The 19991-nt window shown below is 38.0% G+C and overlaps 1 protein-coding gene across 1 annotated transcript; it reads right to left on the minus strand.

The window, feature by feature from the left end:
• Positions 1-3369: 3369 nt before the first annotated feature.
• On the minus strand, positions 3370-4364 carry LOC127073770 (uncharacterized mitochondrial protein AtMg00860-like). Its single transcript, XM_051014991.1, has one exon. The coding sequence runs from the start codon at positions 4143-4145 to the stop codon at positions 3453-3455; it is 693 nt and encodes a 230-aa protein (XP_050870948.1). The 5' UTR covers positions 4146-4364; the 3' UTR covers positions 3370-3452.
• Between the last annotated feature and the right edge of the window lie 15627 nt (positions 4365-19991).

The following is a 19991-nucleotide window of genomic DNA, read 5'->3' on the forward strand; positions in this document are numbered from 1 at the left end:
AAGGAGATAATAAAGATCTGACAGAGAGAACATCTGTCACCGGTTAGGATGAACATATCAAGGATGACTCGCTGGGAGAATGCCATGAGGGAGTATTCATTACCGATTACTGGGTAAGAATAGCCTTGCTGGGGAAATTGCAGAAAATAGGATTTACAATTACCAGTTACTGGGTAGAAGACCAAAGATGAGAGTATCTGTCATCGGTTAGGATGAACATATCAAGGATAAACTCAACAGGGAAGAAAATTCGTCATCAGTTAAGATGAACATATCAAGGATAGACTTGCCTGGGGATGTCAAGGAGGATACCCGTCATCGGTTAGGATGAACATATCAAGGATATACCAACTGAACAAAAAGTATGAATTACACCTATCAAATGCTGGATAGAATACCATCAAAGATAAAATCCGTCACCGGTTAAGATGAACATATCAAGGATAGACTCTGTGAGGAGAGAGTATCCATCACTAGTTAAGGTGAACATATCAAGGATAAACTCTGCGGGAGAAAGTAGGGTTTACAACTACCGGTTACTGGGTAGAATACCACAAAGAGAATGAAATTCGTCATCGGTTAAGATGAACATATCAAGGATTAACTCTCTGGGGAACAAAATAGGGATTACAACTACCTTTTTACTAGGTAGAATACCAAAGATGAGAATATCCGTCATCGGTTAGGATGAACATACCAAGGATAAACTCACGCAGAGGAGGGAAAGATATCTGTCACCGGTTAAGATGAACATATCAAGGATATACTTCCTGTGGAATCATAAAAACTGGTGTCATTATACAAAGTTGGGAGAACAAGAAAAAAGACAAGAGAAAGTTCTTTTATTACTTTGTGCAGCTTAGTTGAAATGTCTGTCATGCAAGTAACAATAATTTGAGATTGAGACACATAACCTGGAAATCCTGAATAAGTGCATGTCCCTTTTTGCAACTGTGATGCCTCTCTAAGCTTCTTACAAGGTTCACATATACATATAGGCAAATCACTCTATCCATATAATATAAAGTTTAAATACACCTCATGTTGCACTCTATCTTTACTTAATAACATATATGTCATAGTTGATAGCCTTCATTAATTCTTACATTAACTATTATAATTTATTCTCTTATTCTCAACCACTAAATGAGGATTTTTGTGTATTGTGGTAGTAGTTTAGGGAACAAAACTAGTTACCAAGAAGATATTGCAGAACTAGAGAAGGATTTTTAATTTGTAAAACACTTTGTTTTAGATTTTGAGGAATTGCATCATAAAGAGTTCCAGCTGCACCTACATTTTCAGGATAAGCAAAGCTACTTCCATCTTAATGATAGGATCACTCTAGTAATCTAGCAGAAATAGTAATAAAACAGTAATAATGATGCTGAAAAGATGTCTGTATTACTATAAAAGGAGCTAGAGTTCATATGGGATCTAGCTCATTACAGGATTCAGCAAGAAAAATAAAGAAGAAAGCTAGAAAAATGGAAAATGGAATAGGCTCTTCGAGAGGCCTTGGCTCTCCTAGGTAGGAATTTATCCAAATCAAGCATACTGACATGAGAACATTCTCTCTGCATATATTGAGAGATTTGATTTCTCTCTCCTATCTGCCAGCTGGCAGATCCCATGTGCACTCTAACAGAATTAGCTAGCTGTAGGAATTAGGGAATATTCTCTCCACCTCTCCTCCCACGTTTTCTGCTATACACCTTACCATATCTAACAATACCCCCTCCTTCAATATTATCCTTGTCCTCAAGGATAAATTCTGGAAACTCCTGTTTCATTTTTTCTACCAGTTCCCATGAATTTTCAAACTCTGGTAACTGCTTCCACTTGATCAGCACTTCAAACTCTCCACTTTCATTTCTCCTGGTCTCCCTAACTTCCTCAGGAACTGGTTCTAGATGCCACTCTTCATTCATACAAGAGGGTAATGGTTGGGGTTCCACATTAGGTGCCACTGCCTTCTTCAGTAATGAGACATGAAAAACTGGGTGCACCCTTGTGTCCTCTAGCAGTTTCAGCTTGTAAGCTACTGCTCCCAGTTTTTGTAGAATTTCATAAGGACCATAGAATCTGGGGCTTAACTTCTGGTTGACTCTTTTGGCCAGTTTCTTTAACTTATAGGGCTGAATTTTCAAAAACACCATATCTCCTACCTCATACTCCACCTCTCTTCTGTGCTTATTTGCCTGATTTCTCATGACATCTTGAGCTTTTAGCAACTGTTCCTGCAACTCTCTGATCATAACATTTCTTTCAGCTGTCAACTTATTTACCTCATCTACTGCTGAAACTTGGGCATCTCCCCTTACTAACACTGGTGGAGTCCTTCCATATAAGGCCTCAAAAGGTGTGGTTTTCAAGGATGCGTGGTAATTTGTATTATACCAATATTCTGCCCAGGCCAACCATTTAGGCCATTGTTTTGGTTTGAGTCCAGTCACACACCTTAAATAGGTTTCTAAACACCTATTGACCACCTCAGTTTGCCCATCAGACTGAGGATGGTAAGCACTGCTATATTTTAATCTAGTACCTGCTTGTTTAAACAACTCAGACCAGAAATTACTTAGAAACACCTTGTCCCTGTCAGACACTATAGAACTAGGGAATCCATGCAGCCTTACTATCTCCTGAATGAACAGTTCAGCAATGTTTTTAGCAGTGTATGGATGACTTACAGGGAGAAAGTGAGCATACTTTGTCAACCTATCTACTACCACCATCACAGTGTCCACTCCTTGGACCTTGGGCAACCCTCCTATGAAATCCATGGAAATGTCACTCCATGTCTGTGTTGGTATAGGTAGAGGTTGTAATAACCCTCCTGGACTCAAAGTTTGATACTTGTTTCTTTGGCAAACTTCACAAGCCTTGACATACTCTTGTATTCTTTTTCTCATCCCCTCCCAATACACCACACCAACAATTTTTTTGTAAGTCCTGAGGTACCCTGAATGCCCTCCAACAGCTGTGTCATGAAACTCATGCAGAATCCAAGAAATTCTGGGTGAATTTTTTGGAATTACAATTCTGCCTTCATGATACAGTCTCCCTCCTTTAAGCTGGAACCCCTCTTGGCTGCAAGGATCAGCTAATAAGGCTTGCACCACCAATTTCAACCTATCATCACTTTGTACTTCCTCCTCTAAACCTTCCCAAGCCTCACATTGAATAGTAGTGATGTGCACATACTGCATCTGTCTTGACAAAGAATCAGCTGCATTGTTCTCCTTTCCTGGCTTGTATTTTACTTCAAAATCAAAACCTAACAGTTTTGAAATCCACTTCTGTTGTCCTTCTCCCATTGTTTTCTGTTCAGTGAGGAACTTTAAACTTTTCTGGTCTGTATGAACTTTGAAATGTCTCCCTAGTAAATAGGGTCTCCACTTTTGAATTGAGACTACAATAGCCATGAGCCCCCTCTCATAAACTGACTTCTACTGAGCTCTGTAAGACAAGGTCTGACTCATATATGAAATGGGCCTCCCTTCTTGCATCAAGACAGCACCTATCCCCTTACCTAATGCATCAGTTTCCAAGATAAACTCCTTGTCAAAGTCTGGCATAGCTAGTACTGGTATGGTAGTCATTGCTTCTTTAAGCTTCTCAAAAGATTCTTGAGCCTCCCTACTCCATAAAAAACTATCCTTCTTGAGTAATTGGGTTAGAGGCCAAGCAATTTTCCCATAATTCTTCACAAATTTCCTGTAATATCCAGTGATGCCCAGAAATCCTCTCAACCCTTTTAGCTCTTTAGGAATGGGCCATTTCATCATGTCCTCAATTTTCTTAGGATCAGCTGCTACACCTCTTCCAGAAATGATGTGCCCAAGATACTCAACCTCCCCCTGTGCAAAATAACACTTCTTCTTATTTGCAAACAACTTGTGGTCTCTTAGTACTTTCAGAATTTCTGTCAAATGTTGCTTGTGCTCCTCCCTCCCTTTACTGTAAACCAGTATGTCATCAAAGAAAACTAAGCAAAATTTTCTTAAATAAGGCCTCAACACTTCATTCATTAATGCTTGAAAAGTTGAGGGAGCATTGGTTAGTCCAAAAGGCATAACCAAATACTCATAGTGACCCTCATGAGTCCTGAAAGCTGTCTTGGCTACATCATCTTCCCTCATCCTGATTTGGTGGTAACCAGATTTTAAATCTAGTTTAGAAAATATCACTGCCCCTCCTAACTCATCCAATAACTCTTCAATCACTGGTATAGGAAATTTATTTGGTATGGTGACCTTGTTTAAGGCCCTGTAATAAGTGCAAAATCTCCAGCCTCCATCTTATTTCTTGACCAATAAAACTGGGCTTGAAAAAGGGCTGGTACTATGTCTTATGATCCCTGCCTGCAACATTTCCTTCACAATCTTCTCTATCTCATTCTTTTGGTAAAAGGTATATATATAAGGTCTGATGTTAGGAATATCAGCACCTAATTTGAGGGGTATAGCATGATCCTGTTCTCTGGGGGGTGGTAATCCTGTTGGTAAATTAAACACCTCCTCAAATTGTTTGAGTAGCTCTTCCCATTCCACCATTTTAGTTGTGACATCAACTGGTGTGGTTTCACTTGAGTGCAGGTAGAACCCTACTCCATCATCTGTCAGAGCTTTTAACATAGCTTTCCACGAAGCTTGTCTAGTACACAAGGCAGGGTCACCTTGTATGTTGTACCTCTAATCTCCTTTCTCCCATTTCAGACACAATTCACCAAAATTTGCTTCAATGTCTCCTAAACTGGCCAGCCAATCCATACCTAGTACCATGTCAGTCCCACCTAAATCCATCAAAAAGAAATGTTGTTGAAATTCAATGTCTTACAGCTGGAATTTCAACCCTGCACAGACCCCTTGATTTCTTACTTTTTCACCATTTCCTACTTCAATCACATAAACTGGAGTTTCACTCACATCCAACCCTAAGGTTGACACCAACTTAGAATCAATAAAGTTACTTGTTGCTCCTAAATCAATCAAACTCAACACCCTCTTTTCATTCACAGTCACCCAAACCTTAAATGATTTGTTTGAAGTAAATCCCTCCTTACTTTGCAAAGACAATTGCAAAGTTTTCAATTCTTCTTTCTCTGCCTCCTTACTTTCTGATTCCTTGTCTGGTTCTGCTTCTTCAGCTTCCCCCCACTACTTTCTTCACAAAGTTTCAAGACCATATTCTTGAATTTGCAAGTATGGTCCCTGTTCCACTTATCTCCACATTTGAAACATAACCCCTTTTTACTCCTCTCTTCCAGCTGTGCAGGATCTAATCTTCTTCCCCTAGTTCTGTCATGGTATCCTGTTCCCCCTCTTTCACTCTCCTTCTTAGGGTTACTCATATCTCCAGGATCTTTGAACTTATAAGTCCCCCCTCTATCTTTCCAGCCAGTACTCCTTCTTCTTGCCACCTCATTCTTTTCTTCAATCAATAATGCTCGATCAATTATCTCTGCCAAATCCTGACTATCATATAACTTCAATTCAGCCTGGATTTCTTCTTTCAAACCATTTAAGAAAATAGAGTCCAACATCCCTCTTTCTTCTCTTCTTAAAGGAGCTACCAATAATTCAAACTTGTCCCTGTATTCCTTCACCGTCGTCTTCTGTTTGTGGCTCAACAAGGGTCCTAATGGGTTATTCAGCAACCCCGGTTGAAACCTACGAATCACAGCTAATTTGAACTCCTCCCAAGTCCTCAATGGTGCTTGTTCTTCCCACCATTGAAACCAGTTTAGAGCTCGATCTTCCATCGCCAAAACCACAGCGTCCGCCTTCTTTTGTGTACGAATTTCGTAAATGCGAAAATATCGCTCAACTCGCACCAACCACCCATATGTGTCTTCTCCTTTAAACACCGGAATCTCCAATCGTCTTCTCCCTCCAAAGATTCCTCCTCTCCTATCGTCGTTCCCGTGACGGTGTCGTGGTCTCGATCTTATTGACGCTGAACTAAGATCGCTACCCTCGTCATCGTCTCCATCCCCGTCTCCATTACGCCGGTGACGTCGTGGTCGTCTCTCCTGCACGATCTGTCGTATTTGATCAACCGTGATTTGTGGTCTCGCTTGTTGATCTAATACTAGCTGACGAATCTGTTCCATGGATGCTTCCATGTTACCCATCCACTGCTCAATCAATTCTACACGTTTTTCCATGATGCTTCTCGTAATTACCATACACAAGGTAAACGAAACCAAGGCTCTAGATACCAAAATGATAGGATCACTATAGTAATCTAGCAGAAATAGTAATAAAACAGTAATAATGATGCTGAAAAGATGTCTGTATTACTATAAAAGGAGCTAGAGTTCATATGGGATCTAGCTCATTACAGGATTCAGCAAGAAAAATAAAGAAGAAAGCTAGAAAAATGGAAAATGGAATAGGCTCTTCGAGAGGCCTTGGCTCTCCTAGGTAGGAATTTATCCAAATCAAGCATACTGACATGAGAACATTCTCTCTGCATATATTGAGAGATTTGATTTCTCTCTCCTATCTGCCAGCTGGCAGATCCCATGTGCACTCTAACAGAATTAGCTAGCTGTAGGAATTAGGGAATATTCTCTCCACCTCTCCTCCCACGTTTTCTGCTATACACCTTACCATATCTAACAATACCCCCTCCTTCAATATTATCCTTGTCCTCAAGGATAAATTCTGGAAACTCCTGTTTCATTTTTTCTACCAGTTCCCATGAATTTTCAAACTCTGGTAACTGCTTCCACTTGATCAGCACTTCAAACTCTCCACTTTCATTTCTCCTGGTCTCCCTAACTTCCTCAGGAACTGGTTCTAGATGCCACTCTTCATTCATACAAGAGGGTAATGGTTGGGGTTCCACATTAGGTGCCACTGCCTTCTTCAGTAATGAGACATGAAAAACTGGGTGCACCTTGTGTCCTCTGGCAGTTTCAGCTTGTAAGCTACTGCTCCCAGTTTTTTGTAGAATTTCATAAGGACCATAGAATCTGGGGCTTAACTTCTGGTTGACTCTTTTGGCCAGTTTCTTTAACTTATAGGGCTGAATTTTCAAAAACACCATATCTCCTACCTCATACTCCACCTCTCTTCTGTGCTTATTTGCCTGATTTCTCATGACATCTTGAGCTTTTAGCAACTGTTCCTGCAACTCTCTGATCATAACATTTCTTTCAGCTGTCAACTTATTTACCTCATCTACTGCTGAAACTTGGGCATCTCCCCTTACTAACACTGGTGGAGTCCTTCCATATAAGGCCTCAAAAGGTGTGGTTTTCAAGGATGCGTGGTAATTTGTATTATACCAATATTCTGCCCAGGCCAACCATTTAGGCCATTGTTTTGGTTTGAGTCCAGTCACACACCTTAAATAGGTTTCTAAACACCTATTGACCACCTCAGTTTGCCCATCAGACTGAGGATGGTAAGCACTGCTATATTTTAATCTAGTACCTGCTTGTTTAAACAACTCAGACCAGAAATTACTTAGAAACACCTTGTCCCTGTCAGACACTATAGAACTAGGGAATCCATGCAGCCTTACTATCTCCTGAATGAACAGTTCAGCAATGTTTTTAGCAGTGTATGGATGACTTACAGGGAGAAAGTGAGCATACTTTGTCAACCTATCTACTACCACCATCACAGTGTCCACTCCTTGGACCTTGGGCAACCCTCCTATGAAATCCATGGAAATGTCACTCCATGTCTGTGTTGGTATAGGTAGAGGTTGTAATAACCCTCCTGGACTCAAAGTTTGATACTTGTTTCTTTGGCAAACTTCACAAGCCTTGACATACTCTTGTATTCTTTTTCTCATCCCCTCCCAATACACCACACCAACAATTTTTTTGTAAGTCCTGAGGTACCCTGAATGCCCTCCAACAGCTGTGTCATGAAACTCATGCAGAATCCAAGAAATTCTGGGTGAATTTTTTGGAATTACAATTCTGCCTTCATGATACAGTCTCCCTCCTTTAAGCTGGAACCCCTCTTGGCTGCAAGGATCAGCTAATAAGGCTTGCACCACCAATTTCAACCTATCATCACTTTGTACTTCCTCCTCTAAACCTTCCCAAGCCTCACATTGAATAGTAGTGATGTGCACATACTGCATCTGTCTTGACAAAGAATCAGCTGCATTGTTCTCCTTTCCTGGCTTGTATTTTACTTCAAAATCAAAACCTAACAGTTTTGAAATCCACTTCTGTTGTCCTTCTCCCATTGTTTTCTGTTCAGTGAGGAACTTTAAACTTTTCTGGTCTGTATGAACTTTGAAATGTCTCCCTAGTAAATAGGGTCTCCACTTTTGAATTGAGACTACAATAGCCATGAGCCCCCTCTCATAAACTGACTTCTACTGAGCACTGTAAGACAAGGTCTGACTCATATATGAAATGGGCCTCCCTTCTTGCATCAAGACAGCACCTATCCCCTTACCTAATGCATCAGTTTCCAAGATAAACTCCTTGTCAAAGTCTGGCATAGCTAGTACTGGTATGGTAGTCATTGCTTCTTTAAGCTTCTCAAAAGATTCTTGAGCCTCCCTACTCCATAAAAAACTATCCTTCTTGAGTAATTGGGTTAGAGGCCAAGCAATTTTCCCATAATTCTTCACAAATTTCCTGTAATATCCAGTGATGCCCAGAAATCCTCTCAACCCTTTTAGCTCTTTAGGAATGGGCCATTTCATCATGTCCTCAATTTTCTTAGGATCAGCTGCTACACCTCTTCCAGAAATGATGTGCCCAAGATACTCAACCTCCCCCTGTGTAAAATAACACTTCTTCTTATTTGCAAACAACTTGTGGTCTCTTAGTACTTTCAGAATTTCTGTCAAATGTTGCTTGTGCTCCTCCCTCCCTTTACTGTAAACCAGTATGTCATCAAAGAAAACTAAGCAAAATTTTCTTAAATAAGGCCTCAACACTTCATTCATTAATGCTTGAAAAGTTGAGGGAGCATTGGTTAGTCCAAAAGGCATAACCAAGTACTCATAGTGACCCTCATGAGTCCTGAAAGCTGTCTTGGCTACATCATCTTCCCTCATCCTGATTTGGTGGTAACCAGATTTTAAATCTAGTTTAGAAAATATCACTGCCCCTCCTAACTCATCCAATAACTCTTCAATCACTGGTATAGGAAATTTATTTGGTATGGTGACCTTGTTTAAGGCCCTGTAATCAGTGCAAAATCTCCAGCCTCCATCTTTTTTCTTGACCAATAAAACTGGGCTTGAAAAAGGGCTGGTACTATGTCTTATGATCCCTGCCTGCAACATTTCCTTCACAATCTTCTCTATCTCATTCTTTTGGTAAAAGGGATATATATAAGGTCTGATGTTAGGAATATCAGCACCTAATTTGAGGGGTATAGCATGATCCTGTTCTCTGGGGGGTGGTAATCCTGTTGGTAAATTAAACACCTCCTCAAATTGTTTGAGTAGCTCTTCCCATTCCACCATTTTAGTTGTGACATCAACTGGTGTGGTTTCACTTGAGTGCAGGTAGAACCCTACTCCATCATCTGTCAGAGCTTTTAACATAGCTTTCCACGAAGCTTGTCTAGTACACAAGGCAGGGTCACCTTGTATGTTGTACCTCTGATCTCCTTTCTCCCATTTCAGACACAATTCACCAAAATTTGCTTCAATGTCTCCTAAACTGGCGAGCCAATCCATACCTAGTACCATGTCAGTCCCACCTAAATCCATCAAAAAGAAATGTTGTTGAAATTCAATGTCTTACAGCTGGAATTTCAACCCTGCACAGACCCCTTGATTTCTTACTTTTTCACCATTTCCTACTTCAATCACATAAACTGGAGTTTCACTCACATCCAACCCTAAGGTTGACACCAACTTAGAATCAATAAAGTTACTTGTTGCTCCTAAATCAATCAAACTCAACACCCTCTTTTCATTCACAGTCACCCAAACCTTAAATGATTTGTTTGAAGTAAATCCCTCCTTACTTTGCAAAGACAATTGCAAAGTTTTCAATTCTTCTTTCTCTGCCTCCTTACTTTCTGATTCCTTGTCTGGTTCTGCTTCTTCAGCTTCCCCCCACTACTTTCTTCACAAAGTTTCAAGACCATATTCTTGAATTTGCAAGTATGGTCCCTGTTCCACTTATCTCCACATTTGAAACATAACCCCTTTTTACTCCTCTCTTCCAGCTCTGCAGGATCTAATCTTCTTCCCCTAGTTCTGTCATGATATCCTGTTCCCCCTCTTTCACTCTCCTTCTTAGGGTTACTCATATCTCCAGGATCTTTGAACTTATAAGTCCCCCCTCTATCTTTCCAGCCAGTACTCCTTCTTCCTGCCACCTCATTCTTTTCTTCAATCAACAATGCTCGATCCATTATCTCTGCCACATCCTGACTATCATATAACTTCAATTCAGCCTGGATTTCTTCTTTCAAACCATTTAAGAAATTGGAGTCCAACATCCCTCTTTCTTCTCTTCTTAAAGGAGCTACCAAGAATTCAAACTTATCCCTGTATTCCTTCACCGTCGTCTTCTGTTTGTGGCTCAACAAGGGTCCTAATGGGTTATTCAGCAACCCCGGTTGAAACCTACGAATCACAGCTAATTTGAACTCCTCCCAAGTCCTCAATGGTGCTTGTTCTTCCCACCATTGAAACCAGTTTAGAGCTCGATCTTCCATCGCCAAAACCACAGCGTCCACCTTCTCTTGTGTACGAATTTCGTAAATGCGAAAATATCGCTCAACTCGCACCAACCACCCATACGTGTCTTCTCCTTTAAACACCGGAATCTCCAATCGTCTTCTCCCTCCAAAGATTCCTCCTCTCCTATCGTCGTTCCCGTGACGGTGTCGTGGTCTCGATCTTATTGACGCTGAACTAAGATCGCTACCCTCGTCATCATCTCCATCCCCGTCTCCATTACGCCGGTGACGTCGTGGTCGTCTCTCCTGCACGATCTGTCGTATTTGATCAACCGTGATTTGTGGTCTCGCTTGTTGATCTAATACTAGCTGACGAATCTGTTCCATGGATGCTTCCATGTTACCCATCCACTGCTCAATCAATTCTACACGTTTTTCCATGATGCTTCTCGTAATTACCATACACAAGGTAAACGATACCAAGGCTCTAGATACCAAAATGATAGGATCACTATAGTAATCTAGCAGAAATAGTAATAAAACAGTAATAATGATGCTGAAAAGATGTCTGTATTACTATAAAAGGAGCTAGAGTTCATATGGGATCTAGCTCATTACAGGATTCAGCAAGAAAAATAAAGAAGAAAGCTAGAAAAATGGAAAATGGAATAGGCTCTTCGAGAGGCCTTGGCTCTCCTAGGTAGGAATTTATCCAAATCAAGCATACTGACATGAGAACATTCTCTCTGCATATATTGAGAGATCTGATTTCTCTCTCCTATCTGCCAGCTGGCAGATCCCATGTGCACTCTAACAGAATTAGCTAGCTGTTGGAATTAGGGAATATTCTCTCCACCTCTCCTCCCACGTTTTCTGCTATACACCTTACCATATCTAACACTTAAATAAATAATTCAGCCAACATAACTTATGATGAATTTGAATTCCCAACATAGAAAACCCAACAATAAAGTCATATCATATTTTCAAAATCATTTAATTAGAGGTCAAAAGGCTGGAGTCATCTATTGTCCTACCTACAAGTGTTAACCAAAAAGAGTAGTTCATTTGCAAAACAGTGAGGCAGATTTTGTAAAACGCTTCCCACCATGGCAGTTCCATATGTCCCACTCCCAATTTTATATGGCAGAGTTTTGGGCATCCACTATAAACTACCATCCACCATATACAACATTGTTTTCAAGATTATTGAATAATATCTGGATATTATGTGAACCTTCCTTTTGAAGATTGAAGCCGTCAAGAATAATTATCTATCACTATGAAATCAGAGTAACTAACAAACTACCACTATGAAATATATATATACCTTCCAGCTGACATTTCTCCAGCATTCCCACCTCTAAAGCTTCCTTCAGCACCACCTAACAAATCAAATGGCTTCAATGAGCTTGAATCTGGATCATCGCTTATGTAAGAAACATAAAGAACTCATAACAATGTTCATAAGCAAATAAAACAAACATGCCCTGTTCCGAATTTTGGAGTGGGAACAACATCAAAATCAGGCATGCATCATTCACATAGTGGAAAGGTTGAAATTAGGATAGTCTAGACTCTAGACTAGACTTTGCCTAAATAAGGCAACACTTGTTTTACAAAAGAATAGCCTAATCCTCAACAATTCCTATAAAAATGATACATTCTCAAGAGCTAAAAAAGGCCCATATATTAATAGTGGAATCATTGGAGTCTTCTGTACAATACTTAAAACAAACTTTGCAACAAAGTTTTGAGCATAGTACAATCCTCAATCACTCTATTGAAACAAGAAAACAAAATAGGTCCAAAGTTGTGACATCTAGTAGTGTTAGGAAACAAAACTAAATCCTTACCGATATGAAATCCTATTCATGTTTCAATGAGTATAGAATACAGAACTTTGAATGAAAATGGAATGTGAGAAGGCACTATCAATTTGATATGGATTTGACCTTTGTCCTAAGCATAGTTGGAAAAGTATTGAAGTCAGAGCACAAAGTGAATCCAGTGAAACCAAGATTCTAGCATTATCCAGAGGTTAGTGCTCTTTTGAAGCACTCAAAACACATCCAACACTAAATGTAAGCAATCAAACACAACCAGCACTAAATGTAAGAAGGAATTAGGGGTTTTAATAGATTAACCTCTTGAATTTCTTTGGAGATTTTAGTTTTCGTTTTCTGGTTTAGGGTTCCAATTTCACGTTTGCTTTTTCCGGTTGAGAGCAGCGTTTCTGTTTGCTTCTTCAATTTTAAATGGGTTGTTCTTTCTTTACCCAACTTAGTTCCAAACAGAGTAGAACACAGTAAAAGTCATACATGAATTGAAATAAAAAAACAATATTCAATCAAACAAACAAGAAACCCTGAATATACCTAAAAAGTGAGAAGGGGGTGTGGTGATCTCCAACTTACCTCTCTTCTTCCCATGTCAGCTTGGTGCGTTGAGGGACCGGTGTCGTTAACAAGCTACAGGGAGGAACAAAGTGAATAATACAGTGGTGAAGATTGACAAAAAACATAGAACTCATAAGAATAAGATGGATGTAGATAAGAAGAGGATATTATAATGAAGAAATTGACAATCACAGTTATGGAGAAGAAAAAGATCGTAGTGATGAATAAGTAAGAAGGTTGCAAGGACAATCACTTGAAAGAAAGAGGGAAATTTTGGTTCTCTACTCAAGTTTTAGGGTTTATTTCCAAAAATAATCAGTAGGAAAGAAATAGATTGCGCGGCTGAATGAAATTGAACGCGGGTACTGAAAATGTATCAGAAACGGAGTATTTCTTCCCTACGACGGTTGAACAAAACTATAGCAGTCAAAAATTGCCGGCTGGTTTGAAGGAACCCTCGTAAGCTTTATGTAAATCTTATGTAACAAGTGTAGATTTCCATGTAGAGTTGCGATGGTTGCCCAAAACGGCCGCATAAACCGTCACGATTATGGACTAGAGGCAGTTTTTCATGAACTGTCGCAAACCAAGTGACACAAAACTGAAATTTTCTTGTACTGAGAAGGAATACAAACACACACAACACATACACTACCTAGCATACTTGCAATCAAATAGAAAAAGAAAAGGTGTTGTGTGGATCTTCGTAATCCTTAAGAAATTGTGAATGAATTGATCGCCAACACGAACCAATTCACAAATTACAGTCTATATACCTGAGAACCACTTACTAAAATAGTGTACGAGAAAGTCAAAAACACCCATACCTATTTTTAGACGAAAGAGGCCTTTGGGGGGTAATTTGTTAGTTGAGATTTTCGATAAGTTCAAAAATCTCAACATAATGAAAAGTCTTGAAAATGTTGAGAGTTTAAAGTGGATATTTGTCAACATGTTATGTTAAAGAAGTCAAACTCTCAAGATGAAAGATAAAAAGTGGGACTTAGTATTTTTCAGAAAAAATGAGCATTTTCTCTATCACTTCGACGACATTGTTGCTAAGGTTTTCGACATCAGCAAGATGCGTTGATCAGCAGTTATCTGGGCACGAAGAAGCTTTTTTGTTTAAAACTAATAACTACTTCTCAGTCCTATCCCAGGGAACACGTGAAAGACATTCAAAAGTAAGAAGCATGCATAAATCTACGTGGCGAAGGATGAGGAGAAGAACGTTACAAAACCGTTATTTTACACTTGTATAAATAGGAGTTATAGTGTTAGGATGTAGGATGTTCATCTGATTTCACTACAAAAACTCAAAAAGACTCAAAGTACTTAGCGTACAGAGAAACGAGTTTCACTGAAAAAATGTATGAATCTTAAAACATAATTTCTATTCAAATGCAAATTTTTTTACTTCATTTTACTTTATTGCAAATCTGTTTTCATTCTTCTTTTAAATTTATTATCACTTTATATTTTCTTTTACGTAGTTCTTCCGTTTGAAGTTTGTTTGCCTTTGAAGCCCTAATTCATCTGGGTATCTTATTGGACTTCCTCAGAAAGTTTCTTCATCATTTGACCAAATACATCAAGGGATAACTTATTATACATTATCTTATACATATATGATCCTCCATGAGTCCAAAATATCATGAGGATTTCAAGTTTGCAAGTTGGTTCATGGTGGTTGACGAGAGAAAATCAACTAGTCAAAACTGGGGTTCCCTAGACTCTATCTCCTATAATTTTTGTCATATGAAAATTATTCCAAGATCAAAGTTACTCCTTATGGTATTCCAAATAACTTTCATGTTGAAGTCAAGAGCTAGTTTTTCTTGGACAATCATTTTTTATGGTGAAAGATTATAGGTCATTTTGTCTGAACCCTAGTTAGGAGGTCAACTTCCAAGGACCATAACTTGCTCAATTTTTATGAGATGAAGGCCATTGAAGTTTCATGATTAAATTAAATGTGTCCTGTCCAATTGTTATTTTTGTAATAAATTCAAATTCAACTTTCAAGGGCATCTTCCAAGAGGAAACATTATAGGTCACTTTGGGCCATTACCATTGAACAAGGAATTTTTCTGAACTTCTAAAATGCATACTTCATTCATGCCAAATCCAAATGAGGTAAAATTTGTGACCAAATTGAATAGTTTTGAAAGAGTTACAACTTTGATGAAGGAACTTTTTCCATTTGAAACCCATAACAAAAGTTATTCAAGGTGGAAGAAGTGAATATTTGACTTGGTACTTAGAAAATTTTCAAATATGTTTGATTTCCCAAACTTCCACCTCAAAATTTATCATGATTAAAGCTTCAAATGGAAATTGTTCAATATTAAAGTTGTTCCCCTTGATCTCACCTTTTCAAAAAGTCCAAGATCATCTCATTTGGCCAAGAATTGCATGACTTGCGCATGACTTCTCTTCAAGGTTTCATTTGGATAAATCTCATGTTCACATTCCAACTTCCATTGCATGATCACATGACACACTTTCAGCATTACATATCATGAAATTTGGACCCGATTACATCATTTCATGGGCCTATCACACACCCAAGCATCCATGCAAGGAAGATTTCTATTTTTGGCATTTTTGAATGAAGTATGTGGAAAGCAATTGCATAGCCTATAAATAAGATCCTTCATGCTCAGAATTATGGACACCTTGCCCAAGCTTTGAACCTGCAATCCTAACCCTCACCATTAGAGGACAAACTTGAAGGTTTTCAAATGAAAATCGAGTTTCAATTTCACTTCAGTTTTGAAGTTGAAACTCCAAGAATCCTAGCCTTTCCTTGATCCAATTCAACTTCTGCAAGCTTTTGAAGTCAAGCCAAGGCCAATTGGAAGCAAGATCAAGCAAGATTCAAGCTCCCTCGAAGGTGAATTTTTAGAAACTTCATCTCTTCGATTCTCTCTCAATTCTTCACCATTCTCTTTGATTTTTGGTTGGTTGAAGTCCTACCAATCTGGGAAACAAGATTGAGTTGCTTTGAGGTCAAATCGAAGCAATTCAGATCGTGTATCTCAAAATTGAATTCCTCATATCTCTTAATATATTTTGAATTGGACAAAATTGAGGCCAGATCCGTGATGCTGGGCATTTTCTCTTTGAAATAGTGTCCTTGTTTTACATTTTCCATTGAGATGAAGTTGGACCGGTTCGGTGGAGGTCACCGGAGAAGATGACCAGAGCCCTAACTCCGGTGGTGTGTTGGCACACTTCCTGACCATCTGATCATGTTTGGATGCTCTAATTTGGACCTTTGATTTGAATTACCACGCGTACATCACGTTGACTTAAGACTCCCATGGAACGCGCGCGTGTGACCATCAGATCTGTCACCTTAATTAATGAGGGAGATCTGATGGCCCTTGTTTTTTCTAATTTATTTTTATCTTCTGAATTTTCATTTAATCCTTTTATTTTGTTTAATTCATATTAATTTCATTTTTAATCTAAAAAATATGGGACTTTCACCAAAAATCTTTAAATATTTTTCTATTTTCTATTATGAATTAAAATATTTTTTTGGATTAATTTTGATTTTTTTATGAATTAAATGTTTTTTTGTGCATATTTTTAATTGTTTAAAAATATTTCTGACTTTTTAAATATAGTGAAATTTTTTGTCTAAGGTCCTTTGACCTTGTTTGACCTAGGATAAATCTTTTGACCATTTATTTAGTGTTTTGAAGGGATTTTAGGTTTTGACCAAATAAAAATATTTTTTAATTCACTTTTAATTGGATTTTTAATTGATTAAATGCTTAAAAATTATGTTGAGCCATTTTTATAGTCTTGTGATATTTGACTTTCTGTTTAGCCCTTGGTCAAGGTTGATTTGACTTCGTTTGGATCAAAACCATTGGAATTAGGTGATTGATGAAATGTAAATTTCATCTCCCAAAATGAATGGATGATTTTGATTTGATCAAAATCTTCCCTTGGTTAATTTGTGTTTCTATCTTCCCTTCCCTCTTCATCTGCATCCCTATTCTGTCATATTCCCTCATTTTGACAAATGAAATATCTAATGTCTTTAGGCTAATTGGTTCATCAATGACCTTGTGTCAGATGAACTAATACAACTATGACTGAGATAGGTTCATCCCTCTTGATCTTTTCTTTTAGTGTGTGGTATGTTTTAGGAGTTTGGTTCTTCATACCAAATCTCTAACATGCATTAACACCTAAATTTTTATTGCCCGATCTTAGATAGTTGTGACTTCTAAATAAGTCCAATTATGATTGCTTAACATAGAGTTAAATTTGACCCCTAAAGGCATAGCATTCTAGTAAGTGAGATTGTAAGTCTCCCATTCTTCATGGCATTGTGTGGAAACTTGACTTTTTTTGCTTTCATGAGAGCTAGTGGCATACTTGTTGAATTATCCAAGTTGGAGTCCTTCTCATGGAAGATGTTGGTTTAAGGCTTCATACTTGTGAATGGATGGTTAAGTGTTTTCTAAAGAATGACTTAATCAATTAAAAAAAATATCACTAACACTTGACTAAATCTTGACTAACATTTGACTAACTCTTGTTAATATTGCTTTACTTTTAAGCCATTTACTTCATGCAGTTTAAATTTCAGTCATTTATCATTCATTGTCATTTACATTTCATTTAACTTGTTTATGTTTATGTAATTTTCACTTTGCTCGTTTGAGCCATATCTTATGATTGTATATATATTGTTTGTGCATTTTGGTTTTGTCTTTGGTCTTAGGACTTTAAAATACTTAATAACAACAAAAACCCTAAAAAACATTTGGTGGACTGTTGATCTTGATCTGAACTCTTGGACTCAGAACTAGGCAACTTTCCCTGAATGAAAAGGACTTGGCCAATGCCAACATTTTAAAACCAAGCTATTGTGAACTGAGATTTCATCTAATATATGCAAGCCTTGGATCTTATTTGAATTCATCTGCTACTCTATCTTTGTGTTAATTGTTATTCTGATCATGTGTCTGATGTTTTGTTTTGAGTTGATCAAGGAATGTTTCATCTGATACATGAGAAGACAAATAAGACTGCTAGCTCTTGAGATTGCTTGTTGGGATGTGGCTATCTTTATTTTATGCCTTGATCGTCATGATGTATGGATATTGATAATTACTCATTGATTATTGCTTGATTCAAAGTCCAAAGGGAAAGTGAGTTTTATATATGACATTCTTGTCTGTTGGATTGCATCCCATTGGTCAAATCTTTTCAACTCTTAATTTTTAATTTGTGCTTAGGATAGCCTCTCCATCTCCTTCCACTTCTTAAATTTCAAAATCTCTCCCTCTTTTCAAAAAAATTCTTTTGCTTGTGATTTCAAACTTAGACTTTGTTTTAATGATTAGAAACTTTGGCTTTATGCCAATGAATTTTCAAATTCCTTCTTAAATTAAACTTGTAAATAAACTTAATCATATTGACTTAAAATTTAAAAAAAAATACAAAAAGAACTAACAAGTCCATTCAAATTTTTGGCCCCTTGGTGCCTTTTCATTTAAACTTTTATTAAAAGCAATTCACCAACTTTAAAATTTTTACCACCACCTACGAGGTTTTGATCCCTCATTTTTATGTTGGTACGTAGGCAAAGTCCGAAGGTCTTGTAAAACACAAAAATATAATCAATGAATTATTTTCTCATCCCCACACTCTATTATTCTCAAACATCTTTTATACAAAACACATATGCACACATAAAAAGGGCTCCCTAGGAGTACCTAGGATACTTTGGGTGCTAACATCTTACCTCTGTGTAACCAACCCCCTTACCCGTAATCTCTGGCATTTTATTAGTTTTGATTTGAAAACTTCTTATCTTTGGGTTTTGTTCGTACTTTTCCCTTTTTCCTTTGGAAACAATAAAAGCGCGGTGGCGACTCTGGTTTTATTGATGTTAAACTTATCCATAGTTTGATGGTCATGAATTTACCGCTACAAAAATTAAGTGGCGACTCTGCTGGGAAGTAATCCTCAGTGGGTTTAGCCTACTTTTTATGTGTATATATTTGTATATTTGATGTTTGTATATTTTTTTTGTGATATAATTTGTTTGTTGTGTTTGGTGATCTCTGAGTAGTGAGATAAGTTCTAACCTGAACTTGAGTGCAATTAAGATAGGAGGATGGTATAGTCATGTTCAACTTGTGCGGAGTAGTTCTTAATAAGTTGGCTTGAGACCCATCTACTCAGTGGATACCATTTTGGAGTTACTGATGTCACACAAGTTATTTGTGGATAGGCATTACTTTCTCTGATTTGGGGTCCAAGAAGCTGAGGATTGTAGAACATTTAACCCAACTTAGCCTATTTACGATGTAGTGCAGAGACTGTTCAGGTGTAAACCTGATAACAGTTGTTACACAATACTACACTCAGACGAGTTTCTCTTGAGAATATCATGGGTTGATGAGTTAGTCATCCTAACCTGTAATATCCGATAGATGGGATTAAGACTCTGGGAACTTCTTAGAACATGATATACATGTTTTTTATCCTTAGTACACTCCTTTGGGATGGTTCTTAACCTGACTCCATGCTCGTGACTCACAACGAACCCTTTGATTCTCGGTTGATCCGATCAAGTCTCATCAATATCAATGGAACTTGGGTGTTGATAAGGTGAAAACCATAATCCACCAAAATGGATGATTGATCTTGATGATGACTTGATCCATCCCTTGACCTTTGTTTGTGTTTGCCTTATGTGTGATTGTTGCATTCATGCATACATGCACATCATGACATTCATTACAGAAAAATAAATTTCAAGGAACTGAGGTCTTGTTTGCAAATATTTTCAGACAATGGATTGTGGACGAAGGAACACTAAGAAGTATAATTTCAGATGTCCTGATTTGAAAGAGCTAAGGAAGTTGTCATCTTTCATATTAGATCCCTTGGACTTTAAGCAACATCATGGGAAGCTCTTGTCTGT

This window comes from Lathyrus oleraceus, chromosome 4 (assembly GCF_024323335.1).
Source record: "Lathyrus oleraceus cultivar Zhongwan6 chromosome 4, CAAS_Psat_ZW6_1.0, whole genome shotgun sequence".
NCBI lineage: Eukaryota > Viridiplantae > Streptophyta > Magnoliopsida > Fabales > Fabaceae > Lathyrus > Lathyrus oleraceus.

Bases quoted from the DNA above. Each gene is read 5' to 3' on its own strand.
- LOC127073770 (XM_051014991.1), bottom strand. From the start codon at position 4,145: ATGAGGGAAGATGATGTAGCCAAGACAGCTTTCAGGACTCATGAGGGT.